Genomic DNA, 19,635 nt, shown 5'->3' with positions numbered 1-19,635 from the left:
ATGATTTATATAATTATTCCTATGATGTAAAATCCATTTAGCCTATAAATGTACTATATAAGTGAAAATTAATATTTCAAAAGTATATTTTAGTCAACATTACACTATAGGAAAATTAAAATACTTTTGTCATTTTTCTACAGTTGCAAGAAATAAACCCAAAGCTTTTATTTAGGAGAAAACACCAGATATAACCATGCTGATCGCGTGAGCAAAGTGCACACTTTTCTTCAAATCACCCAGCAAAATTGGATGCCTATTCTTAAAGTCTTGTGCTGTTTTATATAGGCACACAGCCATATCATGGATTCGATTTTTTGCTTCCCCTCGCTTGGGCGCATGGCGAACTTGAAATGTATACATTTTATCAGACCGGCGCTCGCGGCCTCGAAACACCACCGGCTCACCGGGAAAACTCCCAACTCTCCCGATTGCCACTCTGTTAACGTTACTCCACAGCGGAGGCGACCCGCTAGACTAAAACAGTCCGAAAATAAACACTTATTATAGGTGTACACCAATGATTCAGGATACTGACTCCAGTACTCACCGATATGGTTTCGGAATCGGAACAACTGAAAGAAAAGAAGTGTGAGACACAGCTCTAGAGCGTCTCAATTGATTCACAAAACTACCTAACGGCCCGGATTCTCACAACTCTGCGTGTCGCGCTGGATGACGGCCGTGCTAACGGTGCAGGTTCAAAGAAGTAACGTTAGAAGAAGAGAAATGTTTTCATTTTCATTTCATTTTAAACCACAAACTACTGAGTATGTTTTGGACATTATTTAACCGTGTCAAAGACGAACAAAATTTTTAGAATAACAAATTTCTTTCTCCAAGTTTTAGGGGTGCTGAGCTCCTTTTTAGGGGTGCTGAAGCACCCCTAAAAAGGGGCTAGCCTCGCCCATGCAGTGAAGACTGACTAATGCCCAGGTTTAGATAAAATTATCTCTCCAATCACTACATTTCAGCTTTGCAATAGTTCTAAGCTGGACGGCATTGTTCTTTAGAAATCTACTTGTCTAATTTAGGAGCAGAATGATGAATACAAAATAAGGGAATCAAGAAAGTTGACTGTAGATTTAATTCAGAACAGCACACTACAATTTTCTTTGTTCATGGATTCTCCGGATGATCAAGATCAGTGGTTCTCAAAAACAAATTCACTCCAAGACCCTTTAGGACATTGTCAACAATATTCGAAAGCCCCCTAGCCCTGGTTTTGTTTTCAAAACCTAATTTAGTTTTTTAACATGTTTTTTTTTTTTTTTTACATGACTTTCCAGGTCTATAAATCACACTTTTAAAATGACTCAACATCATACATCCAGCTTTTCCAAGGCTGTTCACACTGCAGGCAAATCTGGACTTTTCAGACAGTCTGCTCTATCAACTGCAAGTGATAAAATAAGTTTTTTTTTTTGTCCACACATAACCAATCTCTCTCCATGGGTTGCTTTGGTAACGATAAGTGTACCCACCAGGGTTCTCAAGTTTTATCAAAAGCTTGGAGTGAGATTACATGCAGTTAGGGGAGGAGCCCCAATGGAGCCCCGCCCATCCCCACCCCACAATTTTACCCATAGTTCATAATTAACCAGCACAAATTGGATTGGAAGCCAGGTGGATTCCGATCGACTGCCGAAAAAAAAAAAATCATTCTGAAACCGAACGATGTTGTTCCTCTCTGTGTCGCTATCATCACATTTATCTCTAGAATTAGAACAGCTATTAAAACTTTAGTTCACACCAAAGCATAATAGCTACTGTATAACGATAAACATATTTACCGGCACCCAAACCAACAGATGATTATGTTCTGCTTATACTACGGGCTGATTTTAATTGGTTGATGAACATTTTAAGGTGTGCATTTATTTTACAGTAAAGTAGTTCCAGGCAGGTCTTAACCGCATTACATGTAGTTCCATATCACTACGCCAAATGATTTCCCTACAGCCTACAACAGAAAAAGAGCCAAAACCCACAAAGATAGTGAACAAGCAAATAAATATAACACAATAGGACAAAAAGGGTTTCCCACAAAATTACATTTCTTTATCTCCCACACAACGGAGGGACATACAATACAGACACACAGACAGAAACATTCACGAGCACAGAAATATGTTGTCAGCACTGCCCTGCAACTTTATCTATAAAGCAGTTTTATCTATCTATCTATCTATCTATCTATCTATCTATCTATCTATCTATCTATCTATCTATCTATCTATCTATCTATCTATCTATCTATCTATCTATCTATCTATCTATCTATCTATCTATCTATCTATCTATCTATCTATCTATCTATCTATCTATCTATCTATCTATCTAAAGGTAATGTCCTTATACTGAATGGTTGTTTTGGTGTTTCACACATTCATTATATTTTGGAATGAGCTCTGCTCTTATTCGGGAGCTTGAATCCAAGCTGTTGTAAAGTCAGAAGCAGGTCGAGCCTTGCCCTGAAGTGCTCAGATGAAGGATTATTTCACCTGTCATACCTGCCTCCACCTGCTCTCTTTCTCCATATCTCCAAACATCCAGGACTCAAGCCTTTCCTCAACTAATCTTTTAAACTTGCAACTGGCACAGATGTTTCTTTCAGATTCAGCCAGTGGATTACAAGGATTTTTATGTAATTAAATGTCTCTGTATTCTAGGCCAAACCAGAAGAAAGCATGCTTTGTGTTTTGATCAAAGTAATAACAGTATTTGGTTTCCATCAATGTCACTGGGAGTTTCTGAAGAGCTTGTGGCTAGAGTGTTTACATGACACTGACGCCTGGATGTCTCTTAATTTTTTTAATTTTAATGAACACAAGACATGGTCACGGTCTTTAGTGGTATGGTACTTCTGAGTGCCCCCTGAATTATCTGGGTTCTTTAGCACAGTATCACGAGCAAATCATTCCTAATCTATAAAGGCGTACACTGACCTTAGGTTTGACACCCAGGTTAAAGCCGTAGTGAAGTCCAGCTTTTTCCAGTTAGATCGATGCAGCTGGCAAAAATTAAACCAGTCCTTCTGTGACCACTCGGCTGGATTACTGCAATACACTTTATTTGAGGGTTAGTGGGTCCGCCATTGCCCGTGTGCAACTGGTTCAAAATGTTGCTGCTTGTCTTCTAACTGATCAATCATAATATAATATAATATAATATAATATAATATAATATAATATAATATAATATAATATAATATAATATAATATAGCATTAGACCGTTACTTTTTGTGGCAAATGAGAATTAGTAAAATTATTGAATATATTTAGAAAAATAAAGATTTTTGTTTTTGTTCAGCATAATTAAGCAACAGTTTTTCAATATGTACAAATATCGAATATGTAAAAGTATGGTATTTGGGGCAAAAGGTACAATAATTAACATAAATAGCTGACAATAGCTTCCATTTGTTGACATGACATGGTCAGATTCAGTTGATAAGCATCATATATTAAGTTGGATGTCCATCTTAAGAGATAATCACCATATTAATGAAACCATCTTATTTAAAAAAGAAAATAATTATTTAGAAAATAAGCATTACGAATAATAAAATGTTTATTGTTACAACAGTAAATCATTGTGGAATCTTTACTTATTAAATAATTGTTTCTTTAAAAAATAATGAACAAAATAAATATTATCAAAATAAACAGATTATACAAACTTTGCTAGAGGGATCAAGCATTATTAAAAACATATTATTTTACCTAAGTATTTGTATAAATGATTGCCACCTCATACATTTATAAGATTTTTAAACAGAACAAACCACTTTTATTATTTATTTTCACTCAAAATCTGTTGCTCCATCAATATTCAGTGCAAACATCTATATTTTTCTGCAATCATACACTATGGGAGAAGTGAAAGCTAGTTTTTCTTAAGGTGTGCGGTTAGCCCCATTGTATATGATTTTCTTTCTTCTCTGGAACATGAATTGTTTCAGTTTGGAGGGAACTATTCCTTTAAGAAATATAAAAGAGCTCCTCTAGTCTGCGTGTGAAATATGGATGATTTTTGTACTGAAGGTCTGAAGGACAAGCTTAGAAACCGCCTCGGTCCTCGTGACCGCATACAGCCGCTGTGATTTCGATTTTCCTCATTTTGTGAGCGCACGCCAGCTCCACACAGGGAGCGTTCAGGTCAAATGGAGTAGGTGTAGTCATTTATTTTCTAGGAGGAAATAAGATTCATTTTGCTCTACACAGAGATCGTCCTTGATCACTCGCATAAATATAATCTTTCACTTCCGAAACCACAAGCGGGTGAGATATAGCTCGGAAACAAAAATATGACAGGCACGTCCAGCAAGAACAAAACAACAAACACATAGAAAAGACATAAATAAACAATGATGGTGGGCAATGTTTACTTGGCTAGAGAAGAGATGGCAGATATCCTATGAGAAAAGCCTGGCTAAAAAACAAAGAAAAAAAGAGCAGCGAGGATCTTTTCAGTTCATTTTGATTCTGGACGGACATAGTGAAAAACTAAATCTATTGAACCTGAATGCAGACTTTCAACACGGATGGACTGAATAGGCTTGACTTGATTAGAACAAATGAATATTATAAAGCGATTTTTTTCATTTAAGTTAAAGAGAATGATATATGCAGCAACATTGTCTCAAAGACCCAGAAGCCACATGTTCAGTTTTACACAGCTGATATTCTAGCGTCATACAAGCATCCTTCACAGTGTCTGGTTTGCATCAAGAGAGGTCTATCCACACCCTGTGATACAGACTATACGTTTCACACAAACTCTCACTCTCCTCTCCAGCGTGCCGTGTTTTATTATTTCTGGATGTGGCGTGTTTGGCTCTACAGTGTGTTGAGAGGCAGTAAATGCGTCTCAAGGACAAATCTGTATTGAGAAACAGTGTTATGATGGACCGAAGGCTTTTTATTCTCAGTTGGTTGGTTTGGCGAGACGAGGACTGAGCCTGGTTTCTCCCAAGGTTTCTTTTCTCCATTTCTGTCACTGATGGAGTTTGGGTTTTTTGCCACTATCACCTTTTGGCTTGCTTTAGTTAGGGATACTTAACATTCAGCAATTTACACTCACCTAAAGGATTATTGGGAACACCTGTACAATTTCTCATTAATGCAGTTATTTAATCAACCAATCACATGGCAGTTGCTTCAATGTATTTAGGGGTGTGGTCCTAGTCAAGACAATCTCCTGAACTCCAAACTGAATGTCAGAATGGGAAAGAAAGGGGATTTAAGCAATTATGGCCCCCAGAGTCACCAGATCTCAACCCAATAGAGCGTCTTTGGGATGTGGTGGAACGGGAACTTCGTGCCCTGGATGTTCATCCCACAAATCTCCATCAACTGCAAGATGCTATCCTATCAATATGAGCCAACATTTCTAAAGAATAATTTCAGCACCTTGTTGAATCAATGCCACGTAGAATTAAGGCAGTTCTGAAGGTGAAAGAGGGTCAAACACATTATTAGTATGGTGTTCCTAATAATCCTTTAGGTAAGTTTAGCTGCTTTAACTGTTAGCATACAGGTTGATTGAACATAGCGGTGCATTGAAAACTTTTAGTCCAATGAACTTAAAGTTTTTAATTAAACGCTGTTGAAAGTTTAAGTACATTAAACTGTTTTTTCAACCAGACAAAATTAACCTTTTTAGGGCAACGAGTTCCCATAAATGTTTTAAGTTCAATAAACAGTGAGATGAACTGAACTGATTTTCAATCAGTAATTGAATGGAACTGAATTAACACAGAATTGACCTCAGCTAAACCATGACACTATTTTCGTTTTAGGGTGGCTTTACAGCAGGATTTAATTGTGTTTGCATCATTAAATAATAATGTTTCTGCTTTATCCCTGTAAAGATGCTATGAAACAATCTGTATTGTATAATAATCTAAATAAAGGTGACTTGGCTTTTGAATAGTCCTATACAGCTTGAGTGAGTAGAAGAAAACTGAGCACAGGTCTGAATACATTTGCTGATTTGCTATTCGGCTTGTCGAGAAGTTTGTTATTGCCAGGAAATAAGAAGGGTGAAAAAAAGTTCAGATCATGTTGGAAATATTATATTCATGAGATGAACACCGCCAGAAAGTCGTAAATAACAGCGGAAAGCTCTGGATTTTCTTTAAGCCCCGAGTTGGGTGTGTGTCAGTGAGAAACATGGCAGAATACCACAATATCTGTTGGTATTTAACAGTGGCATTGTCAGGCTTTTTCATTTACGATTTCATTTACATTTACGATAAGTTTGCAGTTGCTTCATAAATTAATTAAAAACATAAAAGCAAAACACAGGACAAACATTCTTTGTTCTTCGTTTTCTAAGTAGAAGTAAAAAACGTCCCTGCATTTTGCAGTTAAAGGGTTAGTTCGCCCTAAAAATTTAATTTCTGTCATTAATTTCTAACCCTCATGACGTTCCAAACTCGTTAGAACTTCATTAATCTTCGGAACGCGAATAAATATATTTTTGATAAAATCTGAGAGGTTTCCCAACCAGCCATAGGCAGCAACGTCATTGCAACTTTCAAGAGTCTAGTTGCAACTTTCAACCAGATCCAGTGGATTTTCGGGGTGAGATACCCGGGTTCGAATCTACTGTGAGACACCAATGTGTCCCTGAGCAAGACACTTAACCCCTAGTTTCTCCAGAGGCATGCAACCTCTGACATATATAGCAATTGGAAGTCGCTTTGGATAAAAGAGTCAGCTAAATGAATAAAATGTAAATGTAGGCGATTATTCATTCATATATTTCATTGTTCAGCAATATTTTGTAGTAGTTATTAAATGATTGTTTATTAAACTGTTGTAGTAACATAATATCACATTGGAGGAGAAAAACTGAAATGGCACTCTTCGTGTGATATTGATTAACTACATAAAAATTATGTAAATATTTAAAATCTTGAATTTTGTGATTCATAAATACATTTTAGGGTCTTGATGTTTGTCAATAATATGAAATATTTAATCCGGAAAGGACAAAACAAACGATAATGAGTGAATTCCATTTGGAACCTTTTTCCAGGTTACAAAGAATCCTTAAAAAGGGTTCTGCATAGAACAAGGGGTTCCAAATATGTAAAGCTGATAGAACCTTTTAAGGTTCTATATAGAAACTTTTCTTCTAAGAGTGTATACATTTCATTCTGCATCACACGTATTGGACTACACCTGACAAATAATCATTGCTCAGCCGAACCAGACAGTCCTGCCCCAAACTAACACTACTGGGTACACCTGAACTTTTTACACTCCTCAGTGTAACTATAAATGGCTTAAAATCGTCACTGCATATTAAACTAGGACAGAGAGAAATACAATTGACACATTTGAGAGTATTTCTTTCAATTTGTCTCGCACATCCGGGAGTTAAATGTTAACACACACCCATAAATTTCAGTGGCTGTAAACTAATGGGCATGAAATCCTGCAGAAAACATTTCTTTTTCTTCAACAGAACCCATTCTTACATCGGCGGCACAGTTCAGCGGGTTCAGAAACACAATGGACCGTTTTTACACACTGACCTCTATAAACCAGTTCCTCTGTGAGAGCCAAACTGAAAGAGTGACATTGTGATATTTCATATGAAGGAGCAAAGTGAACAGCATGAGAGTTTCTTCCACTGATTTTTTTTTTTTTTTTTCCACCAAAAATTCAGGCAAGGGCTGTCAGCATTCTTGTGTGCAAATGGAAACCAGACACCGGGATAGTCTGCAGATGCCTCGAGGGAAAACGCAAGAACCCTCAAACCACAAACTCTGTAATTAGACTTATGACTGACTTTCACGAACATTAATCCTTGAAATCAGAACAAAAGTGAAAGCCATTAATCTAGGAATTACTGAACAAACATGCATTACATTTGCTCTAGTTATTCCATCTGTGAGACAAATTCACAAACCAAACAAACAGGGAAAGGCATTAAACGTGTTACAGATTCTACCATGCTTAGTTTGACAAGGATGCAACTTAAAACATAAAAACACGTTTCTTCTGCTCAATATCTTCCTAATACAATGTGAAAACACAGCAGCTAAACTTAAACAATGCAACTAAGCCTTCCTGAGCCTTTAAGCTTCATATTTCTCTTGCAAGCAAACGTGTTTTCAGTTCTGTAAGCAAACGTGATGCCAGATGGCCAGTTTTGAAATGAGCTTTGTGGACCTTTTTCAATGCACTCGATTGGTTCATGTAGGCTAGTAGTTTTTATGCTTCGCTACTTGAAGACAGCTAACTCCTCAATCTACTCGCGTGGTGTGGTGTGTACCGATGCATGCGCAAGCTTTATGTGTACAGGCTTTCATGACTTTTCCAGGTGTACATGAATTATGGATCACGATTTTAAAGGATTAGTTCACTTCAGAATTAAAATTTACAAAGCAAGATGAACATTTGTGGTTAAAAAGTACAGGTTTGGTAACCTTCAGACTCGTTGTACCCCACTGAAGTCCACATGGAGAAACATCCTGGAATGTTTTTTTTCTCAAAAATATTAATTTCTTTTCGACATGAACATCACGGATGACGTGGGGATGAGGAAATTATCAGGAAATTGAAAGAAATTAAAAACTTGCATTATGCGCTTTTTTTATCGAATTAAATACATTTAAAATAAAATATTGAATTTGTTACATCTAACATTGTTGGTATAATTTTCTTGACATAATCATCACAGAAATAACATACTAAATGAGTTATAAAATATTCAAACTGTTTAGCACTTATATTTAAATAAATATGCATATTTTTAGTATCATTTTCTTGTTAAAGGAGTAGTTTTTTACTCACCCCCATGTCATCCAAGATGTCCATGTCTTTCTTTCTTCAGCCGAATAGAAATTAAGGTTTTTCATGAAAACATTCCAGGATTTTCTCCATATAATGGACTTCAATGGGAACCAAACGGTTCAAGGTCCAAAAGACAGTTTCAGTGCAAACTGTTCAAAGGGCTTTAAACGATTCCAGACGATGAATTTCGAGTCATGACTCGAAAAAAGATTTGTTCATTTTGATGAACGAGTTCGAACGGGAGAGTCACGAATGTTCATAACAAAAAGCATTTGTGCTTATAAAACTTAAACTTTGTTATTTATTTTTTAAATGACCGCTCGTTTCGCTTGATAAGACCCTTATTCATCGTCTGGTGTCGTTTAAAACCCTTTGAAGCTGCACTGAAACTCTCATTTGGACCTTGAACTGTTTGGTTCCCACTGAAGTCCATTATATGGAGAAAATCCTGGAATATTTTCATCAAAAACATTAATTTCTTTTCGACTGAAGAAAGAATGACATGGACATCTTGGATGACATGGGGGTGAGTAAATTATCAGCAATTTTTTTTTAAAAAGTGAACTACTCTTTTAAGTTTAAAGTTGTTAACATTGTTATAATTATCACATTTCGTGGTATTCTAAGTGTTTAAACCCTGTGACATATTATTTCAAATTCACAGTGCACCATGTTAAACTATTTAAATGGGAATGTGCCAGAGGCGGGACACCTATGTGACCAGCATTTTCATAAACCTCCTTTCAAGCCATGTTATTATTTTACAAGCATATACTTTGTACACTGAAGCACAGCGCTGCAGTGCATCATGTTACAGGAGTTGTGAGGGGTTAAGAGCAGATGTGTTCGCACGGGTGAAGACGACCAGCTGCCACCTGCTCAGCTCTGAGACTCCCTCTGGCATTTCATACATTAGGGCACATTAAACACGGAGATCGTTCTCTGCTTGGCAGCAAAATGTAGGCATGTGTTGAGGACGTGAGAGAGAACTGCAGCGTGACCAAGCTGAATATTATCCCAACTTTGTGGGTGTTCAGCCGTACGATAATTCACAGCGTTTCTCACCTTTGTGGAATATCTAACCCCATGACCCTTAATATGGCTCCAAGTTTTACATTTAAACATAACAGTACACTAAATATTATTAAACAGTATTAAAATATCTATTATCATAATAAATATTAGATTTAAAAAAATGTGCATTAGGTTCCACTTTATAATAAAGTTATCCTGTTGCGTGTGATCGTCAACCAGTAGATCTCCGAGCTGAGAGAGTGAGTGAGTGGAGGCGGAGCTCATTTGCATATTCTAAGAACCACGTATACTAAATGAGGCAAGGGTGTCAAGTTACAGTCAAGCTATTTTAAGGCATGAAGAAATGTTTTTCAAAGAAAAAAACATTTTAATATGTCCTTTTGGTGATTAAAGGTGAGTTTTAAGAGATTTAATTATTGACTACAAGTGTCTTTAACTACTGTATACTAAGATTTAAATTAATCAATTGATACACTGCAAGTATTGTGTAAATACACATCTTAACATCGTACTTATAGTACACTTAAAAAAAATACTTTTATGTATTTACAGCTGTACTTAATTTCTATAATTGCATCTTTAATTAAAGTGTTGACCCTTCCCTTTCTCCTTAACCCACCCTTACCACTAAACCTGTCCTAACCTCCACCTCAATAGCAGCACAAGTGTTTTGCACAATAAGCAACATTTTTCTTTTTGATCCGACTACAAAAAGACACCTAATATAAAGTGGGACTGTGCATGGACATTACTAAAACTACAATACAAGCTCAATATTATTTGATAAAGGAATCTTTCAATTATATGAGATGCTTAATAAGCAATTGCCATCAGCATAATAGCAGCCGGGAGACATTGTTCCTAAGCACAGGAGTGACAGCATAACACGCCTCTAGTGTATTGGCTGGCATACTTGTGGTATTATACAATTTGTTCTGACTTGATTTCAACAATTTTGTTTATTAAAAATGTATCCACATTCATTTGTCTATTATCAGCACAGGTGGGGTTTTCAGCACATTTTAACTGTGTAAATCACCACTGGATGATTTAGCTGTTTTTTTAGCACAATAATTCAAAAGAAAAAAACTTTGTCTTATATATTAACCATCTTCAATTCAGTTAAACCAGGTGGGTAACACTTTACGTGAAGGGGTGTGCATAAGACTTACGTGACACCTTCACAATCATGACATGTCACAAATATGAAGGAGGTTTTATGCATGTTTATGTTGTTAAGTGTCATTCGCTCAATTGTGATATTTTTATTGCAAATATGACATTGTTTGAGCTGTCTTGGTAATGACACCTTGACATAAACCAATAAATCACAACCTGTCATTGTGTTGCATGACAACTTGACACAAACCAATACATTTTAATGACAAATTCAATGTGTACCACTGTAGTTGAGGTCAAGAAAAATATTCATGACACAGTTATAATGGCCTCATGACAGTTAATGTCAAAACCAACCACATGACAGTTTAATGTAATGTTAACCCATAGAGCTAAGTGGTTTGATAATTAATCTGCTATGTCGTGTTTATGAAATTTTTATGACAAGTTATGTTGTCTTCTTAGTAATGTCAAGTTATCATTACCAAGTATTGGTTTATGTCATATTTGCATTAAAAATGTCATAATTGAGCGAAAGACACTTGATGACAGTTGTCATAAACATCCCTAACCTCCTTCATATTCATAAGATATATCATGTCATAATTATTTGAAGGGGTGTGCATAAGACTGACATGATGACACCTTCATAAAGTCTTACCAATTAGGGTTTTACCTATTTGGTGACTGTATTATAATTGTGCTTTATCAACAAGTCAGCATGTTTTGCTTGCGGCATTAAAGGGAAAGTTCACACTAAGCTGCAACGATCTATTTAAAGATCTAGAGAGCATTTGATTGGACAGAAGATGGGATGTCATATGATCAGTGGCGGCTCCTGCAAAATCTCTCAGGGGGGGCAAATGTTTGGATGATTGATGCAGGGCTGCCAATTCTCACGCATTCAGCGTGAGACTCACACAATTGACCCAATTCTCACGCTCTCACGCCACACCCCCGATTTCTCGCGCTGAAGTGTCAACCCGGTCAAATGCCTGAAAGATGAGCTTATCTATACAGTAGATCTACCTGTTGAGCCACTCGTGATCAACTAGCTTTACCGCAAATTACTTAAAATATCCTGTAATCTAGAGCGAGTGTGCATGTGAAACAGATGTTGAGCTCCTAACCGCGCACGCGCACGCGCACGACAGCAGAGAGGTAAGCGAGCGAGAGACCTTGCGTGTGCAGCCAACAGTTGGTCTTGGTGGTCCTAACTCTTTATCTAACTATTTATCCTGATTACTACGACGGCTAAATGGTATTTCTTTTAAACGTACAGTATGCAATTTTTGGCCACCAGGGGTCACTCATTTAAAATAATAACAAAAGACGTGCTTTGATGACGTCGGGAAAGAACGTGGGCTCACGGGAGTTGCTGTCGCTGTCAATGGCAACCAGCTCAGCTCATGACATGACATCATCGTTTCACAAAATCTACGGATATACGGCATCTCTCTGTAGATTTAGCTCGTCAAGAAGCTTTAAATGCAACGCCAATGTTTACCTGTGTCATGCTTCTCCTGTCCCAAACCCTTCTCGGGTCATATTTTTCACCCGAACGTTTGAGCTTTAGCTAATGAGCTGGCTGTAGCAGCAAAACATGCAGGCAAAGCACATGGTCCAAACTATAATACAATACTAATCGTGGTCCATAACTATAATACAGACGAATAAAATATTTATATTACGCTCCTTCAATGAATGACCTATTTAGAACATTTTTCATATATAGGGCGCACCGGATTATAAAGCACATAAGATACTGCAGTCAAACGTTTGACTGGGTTTGCGTTATGCATCCACTATGTGCTAAAGGCTAAAGAGAATGTAGCGAGTGCGCGGCGCCGGAGGTGAGGCATTTATTTAGTAAGCATGAGCGTGCTGGGGCAGGCACGTAACGTACATTCGCAGCCTGACTCACATGAGTATTCAATGTGCGCGGCTCGCTGACAGCACCAGTTGGCTGATTTGAATGAGACGACCCTGTTACTGTGAACGGGGAGCGCTTTATGCGCGAGCAGCACCGGGGACAGTGTGTCTGTTAAGAGTGAGCGCTCGTGAGCGGGCACGTGATTTACACACATAAAAATACGTACTACTTTTTTTTCTTCGTCATTTTCTTTGCTTTATTGGCGGTAGTCCAGTGTTCCCCTTTGTGTTTGGCGGTTTCGCCGGGTCCCGCCAGGAAGTTAGAGAAAATAGAGGAGTCAAAGGTTATATGACGCCATAGACGGGCGACGAAATGGAAATTAAGAAACGTCGTGTCTTTGAATTAAACTATAAATTTCTCCGTATTTTAAAGTTGGTGGAAACTGTCGGGATAATGTAAGTACACATCTAATAGAAATATACAACATAGATACAGTTATTTTTGCTATTTTTAAAGCAGAAAAATTACATATTGTGGCTTTAATGACATGATAGAATTAACTGCGTTCGCCATAACATTGTTCAAGTTCAACTGGTCTCAACTCGCGAGACACCCCAATAGTCTCTCTCGCTCACGTTCTCTTTTTTTATTTTTATTTTTTAATCATATTTGATAAAGATATTAAAGTAGTGTTTCATTTTTTCTTGTCGTTCAAATTCAAAATTGGTTTCAAATATTATTTGTCACTTAATCTTAAAGATTTATAAAAGTTCCCACCAATCGCTGCACAAGTTAGCCAGCTGAAAACGCCAGGCGCTCTCCTGAAGACGCTGTGCTTTGGGCGCTTGAGAGCGTTTTGGCAGCGCAGCGTTTTTTCCGTTTAGACGTTTCGTTGCGTTTTATCCAAAGTTGAACATTTTTCAACTCTCTTCGACCAGTTAAAAATGCTGGGCGCTTGACGCTTCAGCATGAAAAAGACGCTCAGCGCCTCGTTACGCTCATGCCATTTAAAAAACGCAGCGCTCCCATTGAAAACAATTGAAAACATATGCCAGGCATGTGGGAAACGCTTTGGTGGACACACGGCCTTAGAGAATGTATTGCAGTGCCTGTAGTTCAAAAAAAAAAAAAACATTGTTGAATGTAAGTGTCACAGTCCTCGTCTGCACCAGTCTGTCTTGTCATCAGCACTACACTTCCCAGGATCCTCTTGTCTCCACTCCTGAACTCACTTCCTCATCAGCCACCTGTTCCTCGTCTTGATCATCTGTGTCACCTGTTCTCACCTCATTATGTTTGATTCCTGCTTGTATTTAGTTCTCCCTCATTCAGTTAGTCTTTGTCGGTCAATGTTTGATGTTACCCCGTGTTTGCTCCTGGTCCCTGTATCTTTGCCTGTATTTTTGGAATTAAATTCATCTTTGTGTTGATCTGGACTCCTCCTGTTCTTCTGCTTGCACCACAGCGTGACAGTAAGTCTATGGGAACACTCTGGGTGATTCTTAGCCAGAGTGAAATCGCCCAAAAAGAGGCGGTACTCCACAGAACGTGACATGGCGCTGATTGGAATATATGCAGACAGTGATGGCTAGCGTGACTCTGTGGTTGAATGAGATTGCGAATGTGATTGAAAAAGTCCCTTTCACACTTTAGTGGTACGTCGCCCAATCGCCCTAATGAAGAAACCGCCCATAAAAATCTGTGACCCATTTTAGCGGCAGTAATTGACAAAGTTTTGAATGCTTATATCTCCTAAATGCAAATTTTGTCATTGGTTTGGAACACACCAGGTAATTCATAACATTGATCCTAACATATTCATACTAAAAGCTAAAAAAACTTACTTTATGATTTCATAGGGCCTTTTCAGGGTGATATTAAATATCTAAATGATAGGCTACATATTAAAAAGCTACTGCAGTGACAGCTTTGTACTATTTTTTTCTGAAAGTGTACAGAACTAAACGAGAATGTCTTGGTAAGCTTATGTGAAAGTAATATGGGTTATCTATATATATACTGCACTGTAAAAAATATTGTTGGTTTAACTTAAAAAAAGTAAGTAACCTGGGTTGCCTTAAAATTTTAAGTTCATTGAACTGGAAAAAGTGAGTTAATACAATGAAGGAGAAAGATTTAATCATCAAAAACTCAAAATTATATGTTATCTGAACTAATTAAATTATTTAAGTTGATTTGACAAAAGAAAAAAATGTTGTGATTACTCCACTGTAAAAAAAATATTGTTGGTTTAACTTAAAAAAGTAAGTAACCTGGGTTGCCTTAAAATTTTTAAAATTGATTGAACTGTTAATACAATGAAGGAGATTAATTTAATCATCAGAAACTCAAAATAATAAGTTATCTCAACTAAATGAATTATTATAAAGTTGATTTGACAAAAGAAAATATGTTGTGATAACAAATCTTAAAAATATTTTTTACAGTGTGTAAACAACCGATCGTTGCTTAATCAATTCAGCATTTAATACCGTACTTCAATGCTCCAATTTTGAAAGGTTATAAATTATAGCAGCAGACACTTTGACTCTGTATATTAACTTGGTTGTAAGTACAGTCTGGCAAGTCAAAACTTAGGTAAATAGTCTAAATCAGAGTGGCAGAAGAGTCCTGGGGCCTATACTTTGAGATGAGAGCATGAACCAGCACGCCGGAGACAGGAATTTTTACTGTGCCTTGTGGCGACTGGCACCTGAACTAAAGCGTGCATTGATGTCAATAAATGAACGAAAAATAACAGAATATGAATATATGTATTGTAGTCTCTGAGATTAAATATGTCAAACTGATTTACTTGCTATCACAGATTGTGATATATATCATCTATCCATTGTTGCATGTGCTGATGCAGACCAAAAAAAAGCCTGATTCTGCAAAGCGTGGGAACCATTTTCAAGGAACATTTTTCTTTGTCTGTGACATGAAGTTGAGGACTTAAACTAAGAGTCAATAAATCAACTAACCCCTGTTTTCTAACATAAACAAGTCATGCGTCAATTAAACATGCTGATATTAGAAGCCATTACAGTAATGAATACTGTAGTCACAGTAAAGTCTGTTTCACATTCGAATCTTTGATGTGCCAAATGCACGGCACTTTTTTTTAAGCTTGACAATTTTTGCCTTGCAGAAGTGCATACTTGCTCCTGCATTGACCTCACACTTACTGCAAAGCTTTTCAAGTCAAATGTGTATGGGCCATTAAGCTCTCTGTTAGTATAAAGGGAAGAAAAGACAAGAGTGATCTTGATCTTTTAAGATAAAGGAAGCAGCACAATCTGGACCCTATCATTAGCCATCAAAGTGGCTATAGGCCTGATACTCATCTCAGTCAAGAGCCCCGACTCTGACTCTTCTATGGAGTCATTGAGGAAAGTCACCTTGCATCACTGTTTTCTGCAGTTACACCATTTATGATTGCCAACTGAAAATCTGTTTGTTATGAGTTTGGCAAGAGTATCTCACATACGCCTAGTCTAGATTATAGAGATTATAGAAAACTCTTCCCAAAATTCAGGAGTCTGCAATCAAAAGAAGAGATTTTAAGATTAATTCTAGCATTACATTCCTCTGAGCTGTTATCTTCATGAACTATATATACTCTAAAAATGCTGGGTTGTTTTAACCCAACTTTGGGTCAAATATGGACAAACCAAAACGTTGGGTTAAAAATGTAAGTAACCCAATGGCTGGATTTGTCCATATTTGACCCAAAGTTGGGTTAAAACAACCCAGCAATATTTAGCTTTAAACTCATACTGTATGTCAATAATCATCTCATTTGTGTCCAATTTTACTTCTAAAGAATTTTAGAAGAAATATCTGAGGCAAAGACTTCTGGGTCTGATTAAAGTCAGAACACCGAGTTTGATTAAATCAGGGTTCTTGGCCGTGAGACACACGCAATCCAAACAGTTCACACGCTCACACGCCACACCGTGTATTTCTCACGCTGAAAAGGCAACGTTAACCAAGTTGTCCTGCAAGCTTTATATATAACGTTGTTTACGAGCCGTAGGCACACAAAGTGAAGTTTCCTGCCGCCAGCACGTATCTCTCGGACAGATAAAGTCAGAGCACCGAGTTTGATTAAATAATTGCACTGAATGTAATGTTAAAGGAGTAGTTGACTTTTAAAAAAAAACTTCCAAACAGTTACTAACAACTAACCAAACAGTTCAAGGTCCAAATGAGAGTTTCAGTGCAAACTGCAAACTGTTCAAAGGGCTTTAAACGATTCCAGATGATGAATAAGGGTCTTATCAAGCGAAACGATCGCTCATTTAAAAAAATAAATAATGATGAACGAGTTCGAACAGGAGAGTCACACAGAACAGAGCAAGGCGAGCATTTGAGCTTATAAAACTTAAACTTTATTATTTTATTTTTTTTAAATAATAATGATAAGACCCTTATTCATCGTCTGGAATCGTTTAAAGGCCTTTGAACAGTTTGTAGTTTGCACTGAAACTGTCTTTTGGACCTTGAACCGTTTGGTTCCCATTGAAGTCCATTATATGGAGAAAATCCTGGAATGTTTTCATCAAAAACCGTAATTTCTTTTCGACTGAAGAAAGAAAGACATGGACATCTTGGATGACATGGGGGTGAGTAAATTATCAGAAAAAGTTTTTTTTTAAAGTGAACTACTCCTTTAAGTTTGATTGTTGACACATGACCATCATGCTAACAAAAAGGACGACTATTGCAAAGAAAGACTTGCATATTTTTTCTTTATCTGGATCTCTCTCTCTCTCTCTTTCTCTAAACTCTACATCCAATTAAACAACAGAGTTACAAAGTCTTTAAAAAAGGCAGTAGCCAAAAATGTATTATGAACACATACTAAATCATGGCAATTGTATTGAACTGTCAGTGTCAACAGACTTTATCAATGGAACAAAAACTCAGTATGCAAGGTCTCTATTGTGAGTTTTTTTAGGTGAGTAACCCAATCCAACACACCTAAGATTCACTCAGACATTGCATAACCTTTGACACTAGCAAATCTTTCTTATCCTTTGCGCTCACACTGATCCCTCGACACTTCAACCATGCCTGCAGAGTCACTACTTTGACCTTTGAGAGCTGAAAACAGAAAATATAAATAAACCTCTTAGTAACTCGGTTACAGCTTATTTACTTTTACTTTCATATACAGCTCTAGTAATAAATAACACAATCAATAACAAGATAGAAGCTGCAGAATTGTTTTCTGTCTGCAATGATCTTCTAAAACATGGATTTAAATATGGTACAAATATGCTAAACTGAGCTGTGTTTTAATTTTAAGGCTGCATTAAGTATTATAGACTTATTTAAAATATTTAAATTGATGAATGATTATTTGGAATGTGCAATTAATGTTTGATGCAAGTAAATCTTGTGTGATATTTCTGAAAAAGACATTTCTTATGCTTATCAAGGCTACACTGTTAAAGAGGTAATAAAAAAAGCTGTTTTATATTTTAGTATATTGTAAAGTGTAATTTATTCCCGTGATCAAAGCTGAATTTTCAGCATCATTACTCCAGTCTTCAGTGTCACATGATCCTTCAGAAATCACTCTAATATGATGATTTGATGCTCAAGAAACATTTCTGATTATTAATAATGTTAAAAACAGTTGTGCTGCTTACATTTTAGAGGAAACCCTGATCATTTTTTCAAGATTCATTGATGAATAGTATTAATTGAAATATAAATCTTTTGTATCATCTTTTCTAACACGTAATGCATTCACTCTGATTAAATGTAATAATTTATTTAAAAAAGAATCCAATGCAATCTTGATGCAAACCTCTGTTAAGTGCTGTAAACTTATTTTTGTTCATACTTTCCAAGGGCAGCCATCAAGCCATAACATGGAAGCAGAAGTGGCAACAATACATATAATACAGATGAATGATCTGTATGGGTTTCACCTGTTAGTAGCCTCTAGTGTTGTCAAAAAACTCGGTACTTCGGTACCAAGTCGGTACTAAAAAAAAAAATGTTACGGTACCAGCTTTTCTAGGTACCGAATACCTAATCCAGTTCTAGGCGCGCTGTCTGAAAGGTGCACAGTTGCGTCCTCTTCATAACACTGATATATCGCTCTCTCTCTGAATCCACTTGTTGAAACGAAAGGAGGAAAGAGCCACATATGGAAATATTTTGGATTAGGCTAATGTCACGTTGCCATAAGAGGCCGATTACATGCAAATTCGCAATTTCAAATATAGGCGCGAGGCAAGCGCGCTCATAATAAAAACTCGTTGCATAGCAACGACAGACGCCGCGTGAGAGCAAGCGCTTTGGAGAGAATAAGCACGCGCAAAAATATCATAAAAAACACGCGCGATATGTGAACGGCCTCTAAAGTGCTTTCGGGGTAGTTTTACGAGTACACGAGCACAGTAGTATCCAACCGACACCAGAGTACTGGTATTAGTATCGACGCATCCCTATTTATGTCATTTAATGTCAGTGCCAGTTCTAGGCGTATTCTTGCCTTTATAACTCGGCAGGTTTAAAAAGCCTTTTTAAAATTAAATTTGAATGCAGTTTTAGATTAAATAAAAGTACAGTCAAGTCAAATAAAACATGTTTTATCTCCTGTATAGTTTGGTAATGCTACAATAGGATACCATTCATCAACATTACTTAGTTCATATCAACACATTGAGTGAACAATATATTTTTACAACATATATATGTTTGCAAATGTTATTTAATACAAACACTTGGTTGTTCATGTTTGTTCACTTTATTCATTGTGCATTAAATAAATG

The 19,635-nt window shown here is 36.8% G+C and overlaps 1 protein-coding gene across 2 annotated transcripts in view; it reads right to left on the bottom strand.

Annotated features, from left to right (window-relative positions):
* c22h18orf63 (chromosome 22 C18orf63 homolog) overlaps positions 1-19,635 on the bottom strand; it is a 151,246-nt gene that overhangs the window by 105,185 nt on the left and 26,426 nt on the right. The window contains exon 14 of one of the 2 annotated variants that reach the window (XM_039690412.2): positions 17,582-17,950. The exons of the other annotated variant lie outside the window; for it this stretch is intronic. Coding sequence (XP_039546346.2) covers positions 17,828-17,950 — 123 coding nt within the window. The 3' untranslated portion in view covers positions 17,582-17,827. Of the gene's footprint in view, positions 1-17,581; positions 17,951-19,635 lie in introns of those variants that run through there. 2 annotated transcript variants of the gene reach the window in all.

Source organism: Pimephales promelas, chromosome 22, assembly GCF_988280905.1.
Source record: "Pimephales promelas chromosome 22, fPimPro1.hap1.1, whole genome shotgun sequence".
In the NCBI taxonomy this organism is placed as follows: Eukaryota; Metazoa; Chordata; class Actinopteri; order Cypriniformes; family Leuciscidae; genus Pimephales; species Pimephales promelas.
This window is presented reverse-complemented; position numbering and strand designations above follow the sequence as displayed.